This window comes from Oncorhynchus kisutch, linkage group LG29, assembly GCF_002021735.2.
Source record: "Oncorhynchus kisutch isolate 150728-3 linkage group LG29, Okis_V2, whole genome shotgun sequence".
NCBI lineage: Eukaryota > Metazoa > Chordata > Actinopteri > Salmoniformes > Salmonidae > Oncorhynchus > Oncorhynchus kisutch.
In genome coordinates, this window is record NC_034202.2 from 42,068,213 (window position 1) to 42,082,559 (window position 14,347).

General features: G+C 45.6%; 2 protein-coding genes across 6 annotated transcripts in view; one reads left to right on the forward strand and one right to left on the reverse strand.

Annotated features, from left to right (window-relative positions):
- bicdl2 (BICD family like cargo adaptor 2) overlaps positions 1-7,748 on the forward strand; it is a 62,241-nt gene extending 54,493 nt beyond the window's left edge. For all 5 annotated transcript variants that reach the window (XM_031809599.1, XM_031809596.1, XM_031809595.1 and 2 more), the window contains 2 exons: positions 4,688-4,802; positions 5,914-7,748. In XM_031809599.1, the coding sequence (XP_031665459.1) occupies positions 4,688-4,802; positions 5,914-6,093 (295 nt within the window). In that variant the 3' untranslated portion in view covers positions 6,094-7,748. The remainder of the gene's footprint in view (positions 1-4,687; positions 4,803-5,913) is intronic.
- Positions 7,749-8,685: 937 nt separating this feature from the next.
- Positions 8,686-14,347, reverse strand: part of crfb12 (cytokine receptor family member B12) — a 37,863-nt gene continuing 32,201 nt past the window's right edge. Inside the window, exons 7-8 of the mRNA XM_031808939.1 lie at positions 11,573-11,691; positions 8,686-10,094 (exon numbers count right to left, since the gene is read on the reverse strand). Of these exons, the coding sequence (XP_031664799.1) occupies positions 9,177-10,094; positions 11,573-11,691 (1,037 nt within the window). The 3' untranslated portion in view covers positions 8,686-9,176. The remainder of the gene's footprint in view (positions 10,095-11,572; positions 11,692-14,347) is intronic.

Sequence of the window (14,347 nt, forward strand, 5' to 3'; positions counted from 1 at the left end):
TTGGTACTACAGACTCAGACAGGGACAGGTTGGTATTACAGACTCAGACAGGGACAGGTTGTATTACAGACTCAAACAGGGACAGGTTGGTACTACAGACTCAGACAGGGACAGGTTGGTACTACAGACTCAGACAGGGACAGGTTGGTATTACAGACTCAGACAGGGACAGGTTGTATTACAGACTCAAACAGGGACAGGTTGGTACTACAGACTCAGACAGGGACAGGTTGGTACTACAGACTCAGACAGGGAGAGGTTGGTACTACAGACAGGGACAGGTTGTATTACAGACTCAGACAGGGACAGGTTGGTACTACAGACTTAGACCGGGACAGGTTGGTACTACAGACAGGGACAGATTGGTATTACAGACTCAGACAGAGACAGGTTGGTATTACAGACTCAGACAGGGACAGGTTGGTATTACAGACTCAGACAGGGACAGGTTGGTATTACAGACTCAGACAGGGACAGGTTGGTATTACAGACTCAAACAGGGACAGGTTGGTACTACAGACTCAGACAGGGACAGGTTGGTACTACAGACTCAGACAGGGACAGGTTGGTATTACAGACTCAGACAGGGACAGGTTGGTACTACAGACAGGGACAGGTTGGTACTACAGACTCAGACAGGGACAGGTTGTATTACAGACTCAGACAGGGACAGGTTGGTATTACAGACTCAGACAGGGACAGGTTGGTATTACAGACTCAAACAGGGACAGGTTGGTACTACAGACTCAGACAGGAACAGGTTGGTACTACAGACTCAGACAGGGACAGGTTGGTATTACCGACTCAGACAGGGACAGGTTGGTACTACAGACAGGGACAGGTTGGTACTACAGACTCAGACAGGGACAGGTTGTATTACAGACTCAGACAGGGACAGGTTGGTATTACAGACTCAGACAGGGACAGGTTGGTACTACAGACAGGGACAGGTTGGTACTACAGACTCAGACAGGGACAGGTTGTATTACAGACTCAGACAGGGACAGGTTGGTACTACAGACTCAGACAGGGACAGGTTGGTATTACAGACTCAGACAGGGACAGGTTGGTACTACAGACTTAGACCGGGACAGGTTGGTACTACAGACAGGGACAGATTGGTATTACAGACTCAGACAGAGACAGGTTGGTATTACAGACTCAGACAGGGACAGGTTGGTATTACAGACTCAGACAGGGACAGGTTGGTATTACAGACTCAGACAGGGACAGGTTGGTACTACAGACTCAGACAGGGACAGGTTGGTATTACAGACTCAGACAGGGACAGGTTGGTACTACAGACAGGGACAGGTTGGTACTACAGACTCAGACAGGGACAGGTTGTATTACAGACTCAGACAGGGACAGGTTGGTATTACAGACTCAGACAGGGACAGGTTGGTATTACAGACTCAGACAGGGACAGGTTGGTATTACAGACTCAAACAGGGACAGGTTGGTACTACAGACTCAGACAGGGACAGGTTGGTACTACAGACTCAGACAGGGACAGGTTGGTATTACAGACTCAGACAGGGACAGGTTGGTATTACAGACTCAGACAGGGACAGGTTGTATTACAGACTCAGACAGGGACAGGTTGGTACTACAGACTCAGACAGGGACAGGTTGGTACTACAGACTCAGACAGGGACAGGTTGGTATTACAGACTCAGACAGGGACAGGTTGGTATTACAGACTCAGACAGGGACAGGTTGATATTACAGACTCAGACACTGTAATCCTACTGTAATCATGTAAAACACATACTGTTGGCCTACTGTAATCATATAGAACACATACTGTAATCATATAAACACATACTGTAGTCCTACTGTAATCATATAGAACACATTGTAATCATATATAACACATACTGTAGGCCTACTGTAATCATATAGAACACATACTGTAATCATATAAACACATACTGTAGTCCTACTGTAATCATATAGAACACATTGTAATCATATATAACACATACTGTAGGCCTACTGTAATCATATAGAACACATACTGTAGGCCTACTGTAATCATATATAAACACATACTGTAGTCCTACTGTAATCATATAGAACACATACTGTAGTCCTACTGTAATCATATAGAACACATACTGTAGTGCTACTGTAATCATATAGAACACATACTGTAGTCCTACTGTAATCATATAGAACACATACTGTAGTGCTACTGTAATCATATAGAACACATACTATAGTCCTACTGTAATCTTCTAGAACACATACCGTAGTCCTACTGTAATCATATAAAACACATACCGTAGTCCTACTTTAATCTTCTAGAACACATACTGTAATCATATAGAACACATACTGTAGTCATACTGTAATCATATAAACACATACTGTAGTCCTACTGTAATTATATAGAACACATACTGTAGGCCCACTGTAATCTTCTAGAACACATACTGTAATCATATGAACACATACTGTAGTCCTACTGTAATCATATAAACACATACTGTAGTCCTACTGTAAACATTTAGAACACATACTGCAATCATATAAACTCATACCGTAGTCCTACTGTAATCTTCTAGAACACATACCGTAGTCCTACTGTAATCTTCTAGAACACATACCGTAGTCCTACTGTAATCTTCTAGAACACATACTGTAATCATATAGAACACATACTGTAGGCCTACTGTAAACATTTAGAATACATTCTGTAATCATATAGAACATATACCGTAGTCCTACTGTAATCTTCTAGAACACATACTGTAATCATATAAAACACATACTATAGTCCTACTGTAATCTTCTAGAACACATACCGTAGTCCTACTGTAATCATATAAAACACATACCGTAGTCCTACTGTAATCTTCTAGAACACATACTGTAATCATATAGAACACATACTGTAGTCATACTGTAATCATATAAACACATACTGTAGTCCTACTGTAATCATATAGAACACATACTGTAGGCCTGCTGTAATCTTCTAGAACACATACTGTAATCATATAAACACATACTGAAGTCCTACTGTAAACATTTAGAACACATACTGCAATCATATAAACTCATACCGTAGTCCTACTGTAATCTTCTAGAACACATACCGTAGTCCTACTGTAATCTTCTAGAACACATACCGTAGTCCTACTGTAATCTTCTAGAACACATACTGTAATCATATAGAACACATACTGTAGGCCTACTGTAAGTCCAGAGATATGAGACTAGAGACGATGAGGAACCGGTAGTGGCTCCAGACAGTGCTTTGAAAGGCTGGTTGATCTCCCCCTCCAGGATGGAGAAGCTGTCTTGGTTAAAGTACAGGGATTCTAGTGGGGGGATATTGGTAGCACACAGGAGGACATTTTCTCTGTTGTACAGGGATTCTAGTGGGGGGATAGAGGTAGCACACAGGAGGACATTTTTCTCTGTTGTACAGGGATTCTAGTGGGGGGATATTGGTAGCACACAGGAGGACATTTTTCTCTGTTGTACAGGGATTCTAGTGGGGGGATAGAGGTAGCACACAGGAGGACATTTTTCTCTGTTGTACAGGGATTCTAGTGGGGGGATATTGGTAGCACACAGGAGGACATTTTTCTCTGTTGTACAGGGATTCTAGTGGGGGGATAGAGGTAGCACACAGGAGGACATTTTTCTCTGTTGTACAGGGATTCTAGTGGGGGGATATTGGTAGCACACAGGAGGACATTTTTCTCTGTTGTACAGGGATTCTAGTGGGGGGATATTGGTAGCACACAGGAGGACATTTGTCCCTGTTGTACAGGGATTCTAGTGGGGGGATATTGGTAGCACACAGGAGGACATTTTTCTCTGGTGTGATCATTTCCTTTGGAATTTCTAGCCAAATGTAAACTGTTCCTGTTTTGATTAATTTAATAGAGTGAGTTATGTATTCTCTATACCAAATGATCATACCCCCTGAGTCCCTTCCCTGTTTCACACCTGGTAGTTTGGTGGATGGGACTACCAGATCTCTGTAACCTAGAGGGTAACCAGTGGGTCCGTCTCCTCTATACCATGTTTCACACCTGGTAGTGTGGTGGATGGGACTACCAGCTCTCTGTAACCTAGAGGTCAACCAGTGGGTCCATCTCCTCTATACCATGTTTCACACCTGGTAGTGTGGTGGATGGGACTACCAGCTCTCTGTAACCTAGAGGGTAACCAGTGGGTCCATCTCCTCTATACCATGTTTCACACCTGGTAGTGTGGTGGATGGGACTACCAGCTCTCTGTAACCTAGAGGGTAACCAGTGGGTCCATCTCCTCTATACCATGTTTCACACCTGGTAGTGTGGTGGATGGGACTACCAGCTCTCTGTAACCTAGAGGTCAACCAGTGGGTCCATCTCCTCTATACCATGTTTCACACCTGGTAGTGTGGTGGATGGGACTACCAGCTCTCTGTAACCTAGAGGTCAACCAGTGGGTTTGTCTCCTCCATACCAGGTTTCTTGTAGGATGACAATGTCTGTATTTCTTTTAAGTCCAGGTTCCTGCTCTTTAGGCCAAAGGCAGATGACCTCAGGCCTTGGAAATTCCAGGATGAGATAGTGAAGGCTTTGTGTTCCATAAAGTGTCCAATGTTGTTGGTTGTGTGGTTTGGCCTCAGACCAAACATTTGGTTTTGAAGATCTCTCTCTCTCTCTCTGTATGTGTGTAGCTCCCTGGAGAGCGAGGTGTGTACGGTGCGAGCGGAGAGAGACAGTCTGACCCAGCAGCTGCTGAACACCATTCAACACAAGGTGGTGCTGTCGCAGGAGGTCGACGCATGGCAGGTGGGTCTGGGGGGTGACGGTGGGCTGGGGGGTGACGGTGGGTCTGGGGGGTGACGGTGGGTCTGGGGGGGTGACGGTGGGTCTGGGGGGTGACGGTGGGTCTGGGGGGTGACGGTGGGTCTGGGGGGTGACGGTGGGTCTGGGGGGTGACGGTGGGCTGGGGGGTGACGGTGGGTCTGGGGGGTGACGGTGGGTCTGGGGGGTGACGGTGGGTCTGGGGGGTGACGGTGGGGCTGGGGGGGTGACGGTGGGCCTGGGGGGTGACGGTGGGTCTGGGGGGTGACGGTGGGCCTGGGGGGTGACGGTGGGTCTGGGGGGTGACGGTGGGCTGGGGGGGTGACGATGGGCCTGGGGGGTGACGGTGGGTCTGGGGGGTGACGGTGGGCTGGGGGGTGACGGTGGGCCTGGGGGGTGACGGTGGGCCTGGGGGGTGACGGTGGGTCTGGGGGGTGACGGTGGGCTGGGGGGGTGACGATGGGCCTGGGGGGTGACGGTGGGTCTGGGGGGTGACGGTGGGCTGGGGGGTGACGGTGGGTCTGGGGGGGACGGTGGGTCTGGGGGGGGACGGTGGGCTTGTTTTCTCAGACTGACAGTTACAGTACAAAGAAGAAAACATTTCAATTTACCATTTTATTTTATCGACCTCTCTTCCCCACTTTCAACCCCTTCTATCGCTCTCTCTCGCTCTCTCCCCTCCTTCTCACCCTCCCTCCCTCTCTCCTCCCTCTCTCTCTCCCTACCTCTCTCTCCCCCCTCCCTCTCGCTCTCTTCCCCACTTTCAACCCCTTCTATCGCTCTCTCTCGCTCTCTCCCCTCCTTCTCACCCTCCCTCCCTCTCTCCTCCCTCCCTCTCTCCCTACCTCTCTCTCCCCTCCTTCTCACCCTCCCTCCCTCTCTCCTCCCTCTCTCTCTCCCTACCTCTCTCTCCCCCCTCCCTCTCGCTCTCTTCCCCCCCTCTCGGCCTCTCCCCCCTCTCGGCCTCTCCCCCCTCACTCTCCCCTCCCCCTCTCGCTCTCTCCACTCCGCTCTCTCTCCCTTCTCTCTCTCTCCTCTCCCCTCGCTCTCCCCTTTCTCTCTCTCCCGCTCACCCCTCTCTCTCTCTCTCTTTCAGGAGGACATGCGGCTGCTGATAAGTCAGCAGGTGCAACAGCAGGCAGAGGAGAAAGAGAGAGAAAAGGAACAAGAGAAAGAGAGCAAGAGGATGGGGCTGCAGAGAACTCGGTCCATGAGAGTCAGAGGAGAGAGAGGGAAAGGAGGATTCTTCTCTTCTCTCTTTAAAGGAGATGAATAGAGAGATGGAGGGACATAGAAATGGGGGAGAGAGGGAAAGAGAGGACAGGTATTTGATGTAAATATTGAAATATAGATCACATGGTTAGATATTTAGTTTATACTGTAATGTTTTACACATTCGAAAGTCTCTCAGCCTATCACACAATGTTATGCAAATTAGTTCCTGTATGTGAGGATACTGGGGGTAGTTTTTGGTGAGGCGTTTGTGCAGCGGGTCAGTGCTGGTGTGCACTGTATGTGTTCATCCAAATAAATTACAAGTTGATTATTTTATGGGAAATCAGTGTCCTAGACTGTTTACGCTAGTCAACAAACTACATGCGCCTGTCGGTGGCCTTACAGGCTCATTACAATACTATACCACGCCCATGTAATGTTGAGAATGTACTACTGTGTATATTTAGTATGTTCTACTGTGTATATTTAGAATGTTCTAATGTGCATATTTAGAATGTTCTCCTGTGTATATTTAGAATGTTCTACTGTGCATATTTAGAATGTGCTCTTGTGCATATTTAGAATGTTCTCCTGTGCATATTTAGAATGTTCTACTGTGCATATTTAGAATGTGCTCTTGTGCATATTTAGAATGTTCTACTGTGTATATTTAGAATGTTCTACTGTGTATATTTAGAATGTTCTACTGTGCATATTTAGAATGTTCTACTGTGCATATTTAGAATGTTCTACTGTGTATATTTAGAATGTTCTCCTGTGCATATTTAGAATGTTCTACTGTGCATATTTAGAATGTGCTCTTGTGCATATTTAGAATGTTCTACTGTGTATATTTAGAATGTTCTCCTGTGCATATTTAGAATGTTCTACTGTGCATATTTAGAATGTGCTCTTGTGCATATTTAGAATGTTCTACTGTGCATATTTAGAATGTGCTCTTGTGCATATTTAGAATGTTCTACTGTGTATATTTAGAATGTTCTCCTGTGCATATTTAGAATGTTCTACTGTGCATATTTAGAATGTTCTACTGTGCATATTTAGAATGTTCTACTGTGCATATTTAGAATGTTCTACTGTGCATATTTAGAATGTGCTCTTGTGCATATTTAGAATGTTCTACTGTGTATATTTAGAATGTTCTACTGTGTATATACAGTGCCTTGCAAAATTATTCAGCCCTTTATGGATTTATGACAATGAAATAATTTTTTTCATCCCACATTTTCATAACACAATAAAATATGAAGAAATCCAAGGGGTCTTGAAAACATTATGCAAGGAGCTGTATATACAGTATATTCATGATACTATTGTGTTTATATACAGTATATTCATGATACTATTGTGTTTATATACAGTATATTCATGATACTATTGTGTTTATATACAGTATATACATTCATGATACTATTGTGTTTATATACATATATACACTACCATTCAAAAGTTTGGAGTCACTTAGAAATGACCTTGTTTTTGAAAGAAAAGAACATTTTTTGTCCATTAAAATAACATCAAATTGATCAGAAATACAGTGTAGACATTGTTAATGTTGTCAGTGACTATTGTAGCTGGAAACGGCTGCTTTCTTATGGAATATCTATATAGGCGTACAGAGGCCCATTATCAGCAACCATCACTCCTGTGTACAGCTGAAAACTGTTGTCCTGAATAAAGAAGAGATAAAACTGGCCTTTAGACAAGTTGAGTATCTGGAGCATCAGCATTTGTGTGTTCGATTACAGGCTCAAAATGGCCAGAAACAAAGACCTTTCTTCTGAAACTCGTCAGTCTATTCTTGTTCTGAGAAATGAAGGCTATTCCATGTGAGAAATTGCTAAGAAACTGAAGACCTCGTACAACGCTGTGTACTACTCCCTTCACAGAACAGCACAAACTGGCCCTAACCAGAATAGAAAGAGGAGTGGGAGGCCCCGGTGCACAACTGAGCAAGAGGACAAGTACATTAAATAGTACCCGCAAAACACCAGTCTCAACGCCAACAGTTCCTCTGTCCAGTGTCTGTGTTCTTTAGCCCATCTTAATCTTTTCTTTTCATTGGCTATTCTGAGATATGGCTTTTTCTTTGCAACTCTGCCTAGAAGGCCAGCATCCCGGAGTCGCCTCTTCACTGTTGACGTTGAGACCCCAGAGAATTTTAAATTATCTAACCATATGGACACCGTGGTGAAGAAGGCATGACAGCGACTCTTCATCCTCAAGTTGCTGAAGAAATTCGGCATGTCCCGAGGGCCCTCACAGTGTTCTTCGAGAGCATATGGTCGGGCTGCATCACAGATTGGTACGGCAAATCCCCCGCCGTGGACTGCAAGGTGCTTCAGAGGGTGATATGTGCAGCCGAACGCACCATTGAGTACGCACTGCCTGCCCTCCAGGACAGCTACACCACCAGGTGTCGCAGGAAGGCCAAGAAGATCATCAGGGACCCCATTCTTCTTTACAATACGGACCTACCCTGGCCAAACCCGGATGACGCTGGGCCAATTGTACGCCGCCCTATGGGACTCCCAATCACGGCCGGATGTGATACAGCCTGGATATTAAACACTGTACCCTGCAGTCACACCTCAACCCTGGACATGTGACTATTGAACACTCTGAACATGAATCTGATTGGTTTATTTTTTAATAGAAACATTGTAGAGAACATCTGATTGGTTTATTTTGAATAAAAACATTGTACAGAGAACCGACAACAGAGTACAAAAACACATGACAGCAACAACACTTATTTCCAACTGTAGCGACTGCCACGTCAGACCGAGGACAGGGGTTCCCATGCTCATTCCAAAGGACAAGTTCTGGGTGTGTGCAGGGTGTGTGCAGGGTGTGTGCAGGGTGTGTGCAGGGTGTGTGCAGGGTGTGTGCAGGGTGTGTGCAGGGTGTGTGCAGGGTGTGTGCAGGGTGTGTGCAGGGTGTGTGCCTTTATTAGTCAATCATAAAGGTAAGATTTGGGCCCCAACACCAATTGGTCCTTGGTGGGAAAGACAGGCAGGACTAAAACAATCAACTCAAAATAAACAGGTAAATATGTGCATCAGAAATATAAGTAGCCCTGCCATCCTTACCCATACATAATTAGGAGTCAGGGTTTAGAGGTCAGGGTAGGTTTAGGGTTGGGTCAGGACGAGGTTCATATGTACTGAAGGAGCATAGACTAGCTCCGGGAGAATGCACATCTAAGCACGACCCCTGACCCCTGACCTCTAACTCGGGAGAATACAGTTTACAGTCAGATAGTCTATCCTGAGACTGCTGGGACCTCCTGTCCCATCTGTCAGTTGTTCCGTCTGCCGTTCTGTCAGCAGTTACGTCAGTGGTTATGTCAGTAGTTCTGTCAGTAGTTCTGTCTGTGTGTGTCTCTGTGTCGCTCTGGTTGGATACACTGTCCCAGGCCAGAGCATAGCCAGTGGAGAGAGTGGAGGAGGGAGAGGAGAGAGAGGGGGAGAGAGACGAGGAAGACAAGGGAGAGGGAGAGGTAGACAGGGATAGTAGGGTGTGAGGTGAAGTTGCCCCTAGACGCTGATCTTGGGTCCATTTTGTATTTCCTCCACTCATGGTTAAGGTAAAGACTGTGAGAGGGGAAGCTAATCCTATATCTGTATGTAGGGAACAGGGCAGGAGGGTCTCTGTCTCCAGGTGGTCGTCAAGGGAACAGGATAGGAGGGTCTCTGTCTCCAGGTAGTCGTCAAGGGAACAGGGTAGGAGAGTCTCTGTCTCCAGGTGGTTGTCAAGGGAACAGGGTAGGAGGGTCTCTGTCTCCAGGTGGTCGTCAAGGGAACAGGATAGGAGGGTCTCTGTCGCCAGGTGGTCGTCAAGGGAACAGGGTAGGAGAGTCTCTGTCTCTAGGTGGTTGTCAAGGGAACAGGGAAGGAGAGTCTCTGCCTCCAGGCGGATGTCAAGGTGAAAAGTCATGACAGCTCTCAGATAACCAGAGGTGGCAGTCCCACACATCACTGGGTGACACATCACCTGTTCCGGAGTCACCATGCACCCTGCTGAACGCACACACACACCCTGCACACACACACACACACACACACCGAGACAGAGTTAACACCCAAACACACACAAGCACACACCAGGGAGATCACAAAATTTGGACTTCAATATTAGATGTTTGTCCATGTTCCCCAAACATTAAAAACTGATCAGCTTACTGCTTAGCACTGGGGTCAAACCCACGAACCTCAGAGCCATAGGCAACAGCTTACTGCTTAGCACTGGGGTCAAACCCACGCACCTCAGAGCCATAGGCAACAGCTTACTGCTTAGCACTGGGGTCAAACCCACGCACCTCAGAGCCATAGGCAACAGCTTACTCCACGAAGCTATCACCATAATATATATATATATTTAACATCATCCCAAACCTTAGTCCTATTCTTAACCAGTCTGAATTAATGTCTTAACTGTTACCTGTAAAGGTGTTTCTGATTCAACCCTGTTGTAAAATCTCTAAACACATGGAATGAAAGCAGTCCTAAACAGGGTCAAAAAAATTACTTTTGTCAATAATGTGTCAAATTTCACCGTGAAACAATGAGATCTTGTTGCAAACACACATATATTATTGTTATGGTTTAGTGGGTGGGTACCAGAGCTGTGGGGGTGTGGTCTGTGCTCTTCAGGACATATATTATTGTTATGGTTTAGTGGGTGGGTACCAGAGCTGTGGGGGTGTGGTCTGTGCTCTTCAGGACATATATTATTGTTATGGTTTAGTGGGTGGGTACCAGAGCTGTGGGGGTGTGGTCTGTGCTCTTCAGGACATATATTATTGTTATGGTTTAGTGGGTGGGTACCAGAGCTGTGGGGGTGTGGTCTGTGCTCTTCAGGACATATATTATTGTTATGGTTTAGTGGGTGGGTACCAGAGCTGTGGGGGTGTGGTCTGTGCTCTTCAGGACATATATTATTGTTATGGTTTAGTGGGTGGGTACCAGAGCTGTGGGGGTGTGGTCTGTGCTCTTCAGGACATATATTATTGTTATGGTTTAGTGGGTGGGTACCAGAGCTGTGGGGGTGTGGTCTGTGCTCTTCAGGACATATATTATTGTTATGGTTTAGTGGGTGGGTACCAGAGCTGTGGGGGTGTGGTCTGTGCTCTTCAGGACATATATTATTGTTATGGTTTAGTGGGTGGGTACCAGAGCTGTGGGGGTGTGGTCTGTGCTCTTCAGGACATATATTATTGTTATGGTTTAGTGGGTGGGTACCAGAGCTGTGGGGGTGTGGTCTGTGCTCTTCAGGACATATATTATTGTTATGGTTTAGTGGGTGGGTACCAGAGCTGTGGGGGTGTGGTCTGTGCTCTTCAGGACATATATTATTGTTATGGTTTAGTGGGTGGGTACCAGAGCTGTGGGGGTGTGGTCTGTGCTCTTCAGGACATATATTATTGTTATGGTTTAGTGGGTGGGTACCAGAGCTGTGGGGGTGTGGTCTGTGCTCTTCAGGACATATATTATTGTTATGGTTTAGTGGGTGGGTACCAGAGCTGTGGGGGTGTGGTCTGTGCTCTTCAGGACATAGCGTGTCACAGCGATCAGACCAATCAGAACAGCCAGAAGCAGGAACACGCCCACAGCCATGCCCACCAATCTCTGCTGACCTGGAAAGACACACACACACACACACAGACACACACACACACACAGACACACACACACACACACACACACACACACACACACACACACACACACACACACACACACACACACACACACACACACACTCACACTCACACACACACATACACACACACACACACACACACACACACACACACACACACACACACACACATACACATACACACAAAGTAAAAAGGATCTATCTAACCTGTAACAGAAACAAGGAAGGAAATAGTTGGATCTAATGAAGCTCTGTTCAGTCTGAAACAGTTGGATCTACTGAAGCTCTGTTCAGTCTGAAACAGTTTGATCTAATGAAGCTCTGTTCAGTCTGAAACAGTTGGATCTAATGAAGCTCTGTTCAGTCTGAAACAGTTGGATCTAATGAAGCTCTGTTCAGTCTGAAACAGTTGGATCTAATGAAGCTCTGTTCAGTCTGAAACAGTTGGATCTAATGAAGCTCTGTTCAGTCTGAAACAGTTTGATCTAATGAAGCTCTGTTCAGTCTGAAACAGTTGGATCTAATGAAGCTCTGTTCAGTCTGAAACAGTTTGATCTAATGGAGCTCTGTTCAGTCTGAAACAGTTTGATCTAATGGAGCTCTGTTCAGTCTGAAACAGTTGGATCTAATGAAGCTCTGTTCAGTCTGAAACAGTTTGATCTAATGAAGCTCTGTTCAGTCTGAAACAGTTTGATCTAATGAAGCTCTGTTCAGTCTGAAACAGTTGGATCTAATGAAGCTCTGTTCAGTCTGAAACAGTTTGATCTAATGAAGCTCTGTTCAGTCTGAAACAGTTTGATCTAATGAAGCTCTGTTCAGTCTGAAACAGTTGGATCTAATGAAGCTCTGTTCAGTCTGAAAGTTTGATCTAATGGGCCTGAGTAACAGGCAGTTTACTTTGGACATGCATTTCATCTGGAGGTGAAAATAGTGCCCCCTACCCTAATGAAGTTAATGAGACTTTGCAAAGCAATGTCAGAGACCAGTAGTACTGTGAAGAGTGCAAAGAGAGTAATGCAACAAGGTCCCTGAGAGGCAGTACAAAGATGTGGACGGGTGGATATGGCTAGTCCCGTGCCCCAGAGTTCAGCAGGGTTACAGTAGCTGGAAAGAAACTGTTCTTGAGGCTGCTAGTGTGGGAATGTAGAGACCTGCACCGCCTGCCTGATGGTAGGAGGGAAAACAGTTTTTGGCATGGATGTGAAAGGTTCTGATGATGCCGCGCACCCTAAGCAGACACCGCTTGCACTGGAGGTCTACGACGGCAGGGAGCTGGGCACCGTGATGTGCTGGGCGGTTTTCACCACCTGTTGCAGGGCCTTCCGGTCGACCACAGAGCCAAACCACACAGAATGCTCTCGACCGTGCAGCGTTAACCTCTGGGATATGTAGCGTCTCACCTGGCCAAAAGCCAGTGAAAATGCAGAGCGCCAAATTCAAATAAATTACTATAAAAATCTAACTTTCATGAAATCACATGTAAGATATCAAATTAAAGCTACACGTGTTGTGAATCTAGCCAACATGTCAGATTTCAAAAAGGCTTTTCGGCAAAAGTAAACAATGCTATTATCTGAGGATAGCACCTCCTTAAACAAAGAGAGAGAAAACATATTTCAACCCTGCAGGCGCGACACAAAACACAGAAATAAAAATATAAATCATGCCTTTGATGAGCTTCTTCTGTTGGCTCCAATATGTCCCATAAACAAATGGTCCTTTTGTTCGATTAATTCCGTCTATATATCCAACATGTCCATGTATTTGGCGAGTTTGATCCAGAAAAACACCGGTTCCAACTTGCGCAAAGTGACAAAATATCTCAAAAGTTACCTGTAAACTTTGCCAAAACATTTCAAACTACTTTTGTAATACAACTTTAGGTATTTTTTATTGTAAATAATCGAAAATTGAAGACGGGATGATCTGTTTTCAATACAGGAGGAAAACAAACTGTAGCTAGCTTTCTGGTCACACGCCTCTATCTAACAGTACACTTGAAGTGACCCTCGTTTTGAACAGGGCTACTTCTTCATTACACAAAGGAGAAACCTCAACCAATTTCTAAAGACTGGTGACATCTAGTGGAAGTGGTAGGAAATGCAAGCGAGGTTTGTAGGCCTCTGTGCTCGCACATGATTTTTTCAGTTCTGCCCACACATTTTCTATGGGATTGAGGTCAGGGCTTTGTGATGGACTTTGTTGGCCATTTTGCCACAACTTTGGAAGTATGCTTGGGGTCATTGTCCATTTGGAAGACCCATTTGCGACCAAGCTTTAACTTCCTGACTGATGTCTTGAGATGTTGCTTCAATATATCCACTTAAGTTTCCTACCTCATGATGCCATGATGCCATATATTTTGTGAAGTGCACCAGTCCCTCCTGCAGCAACGCACCCCCACAACATGATGCTGCCACCCCCGTGCTTCATGGTTGGGATGGTGTTCTTCAGCTTGCAAGCTTCCCTCTTTTTCCTCCAAACATAACGATGGTCATTATGGCCAAACAGTTCTATTTTTGTTTCGTCAGACCAGAGGACATTTCTCCAAAAAGTACGATCTTTGTCCCCATGTGCAGTTACAAACCATAGTCTGGCTTTTTTATGGCGGTTTTGGAGCAGTGGCTTCT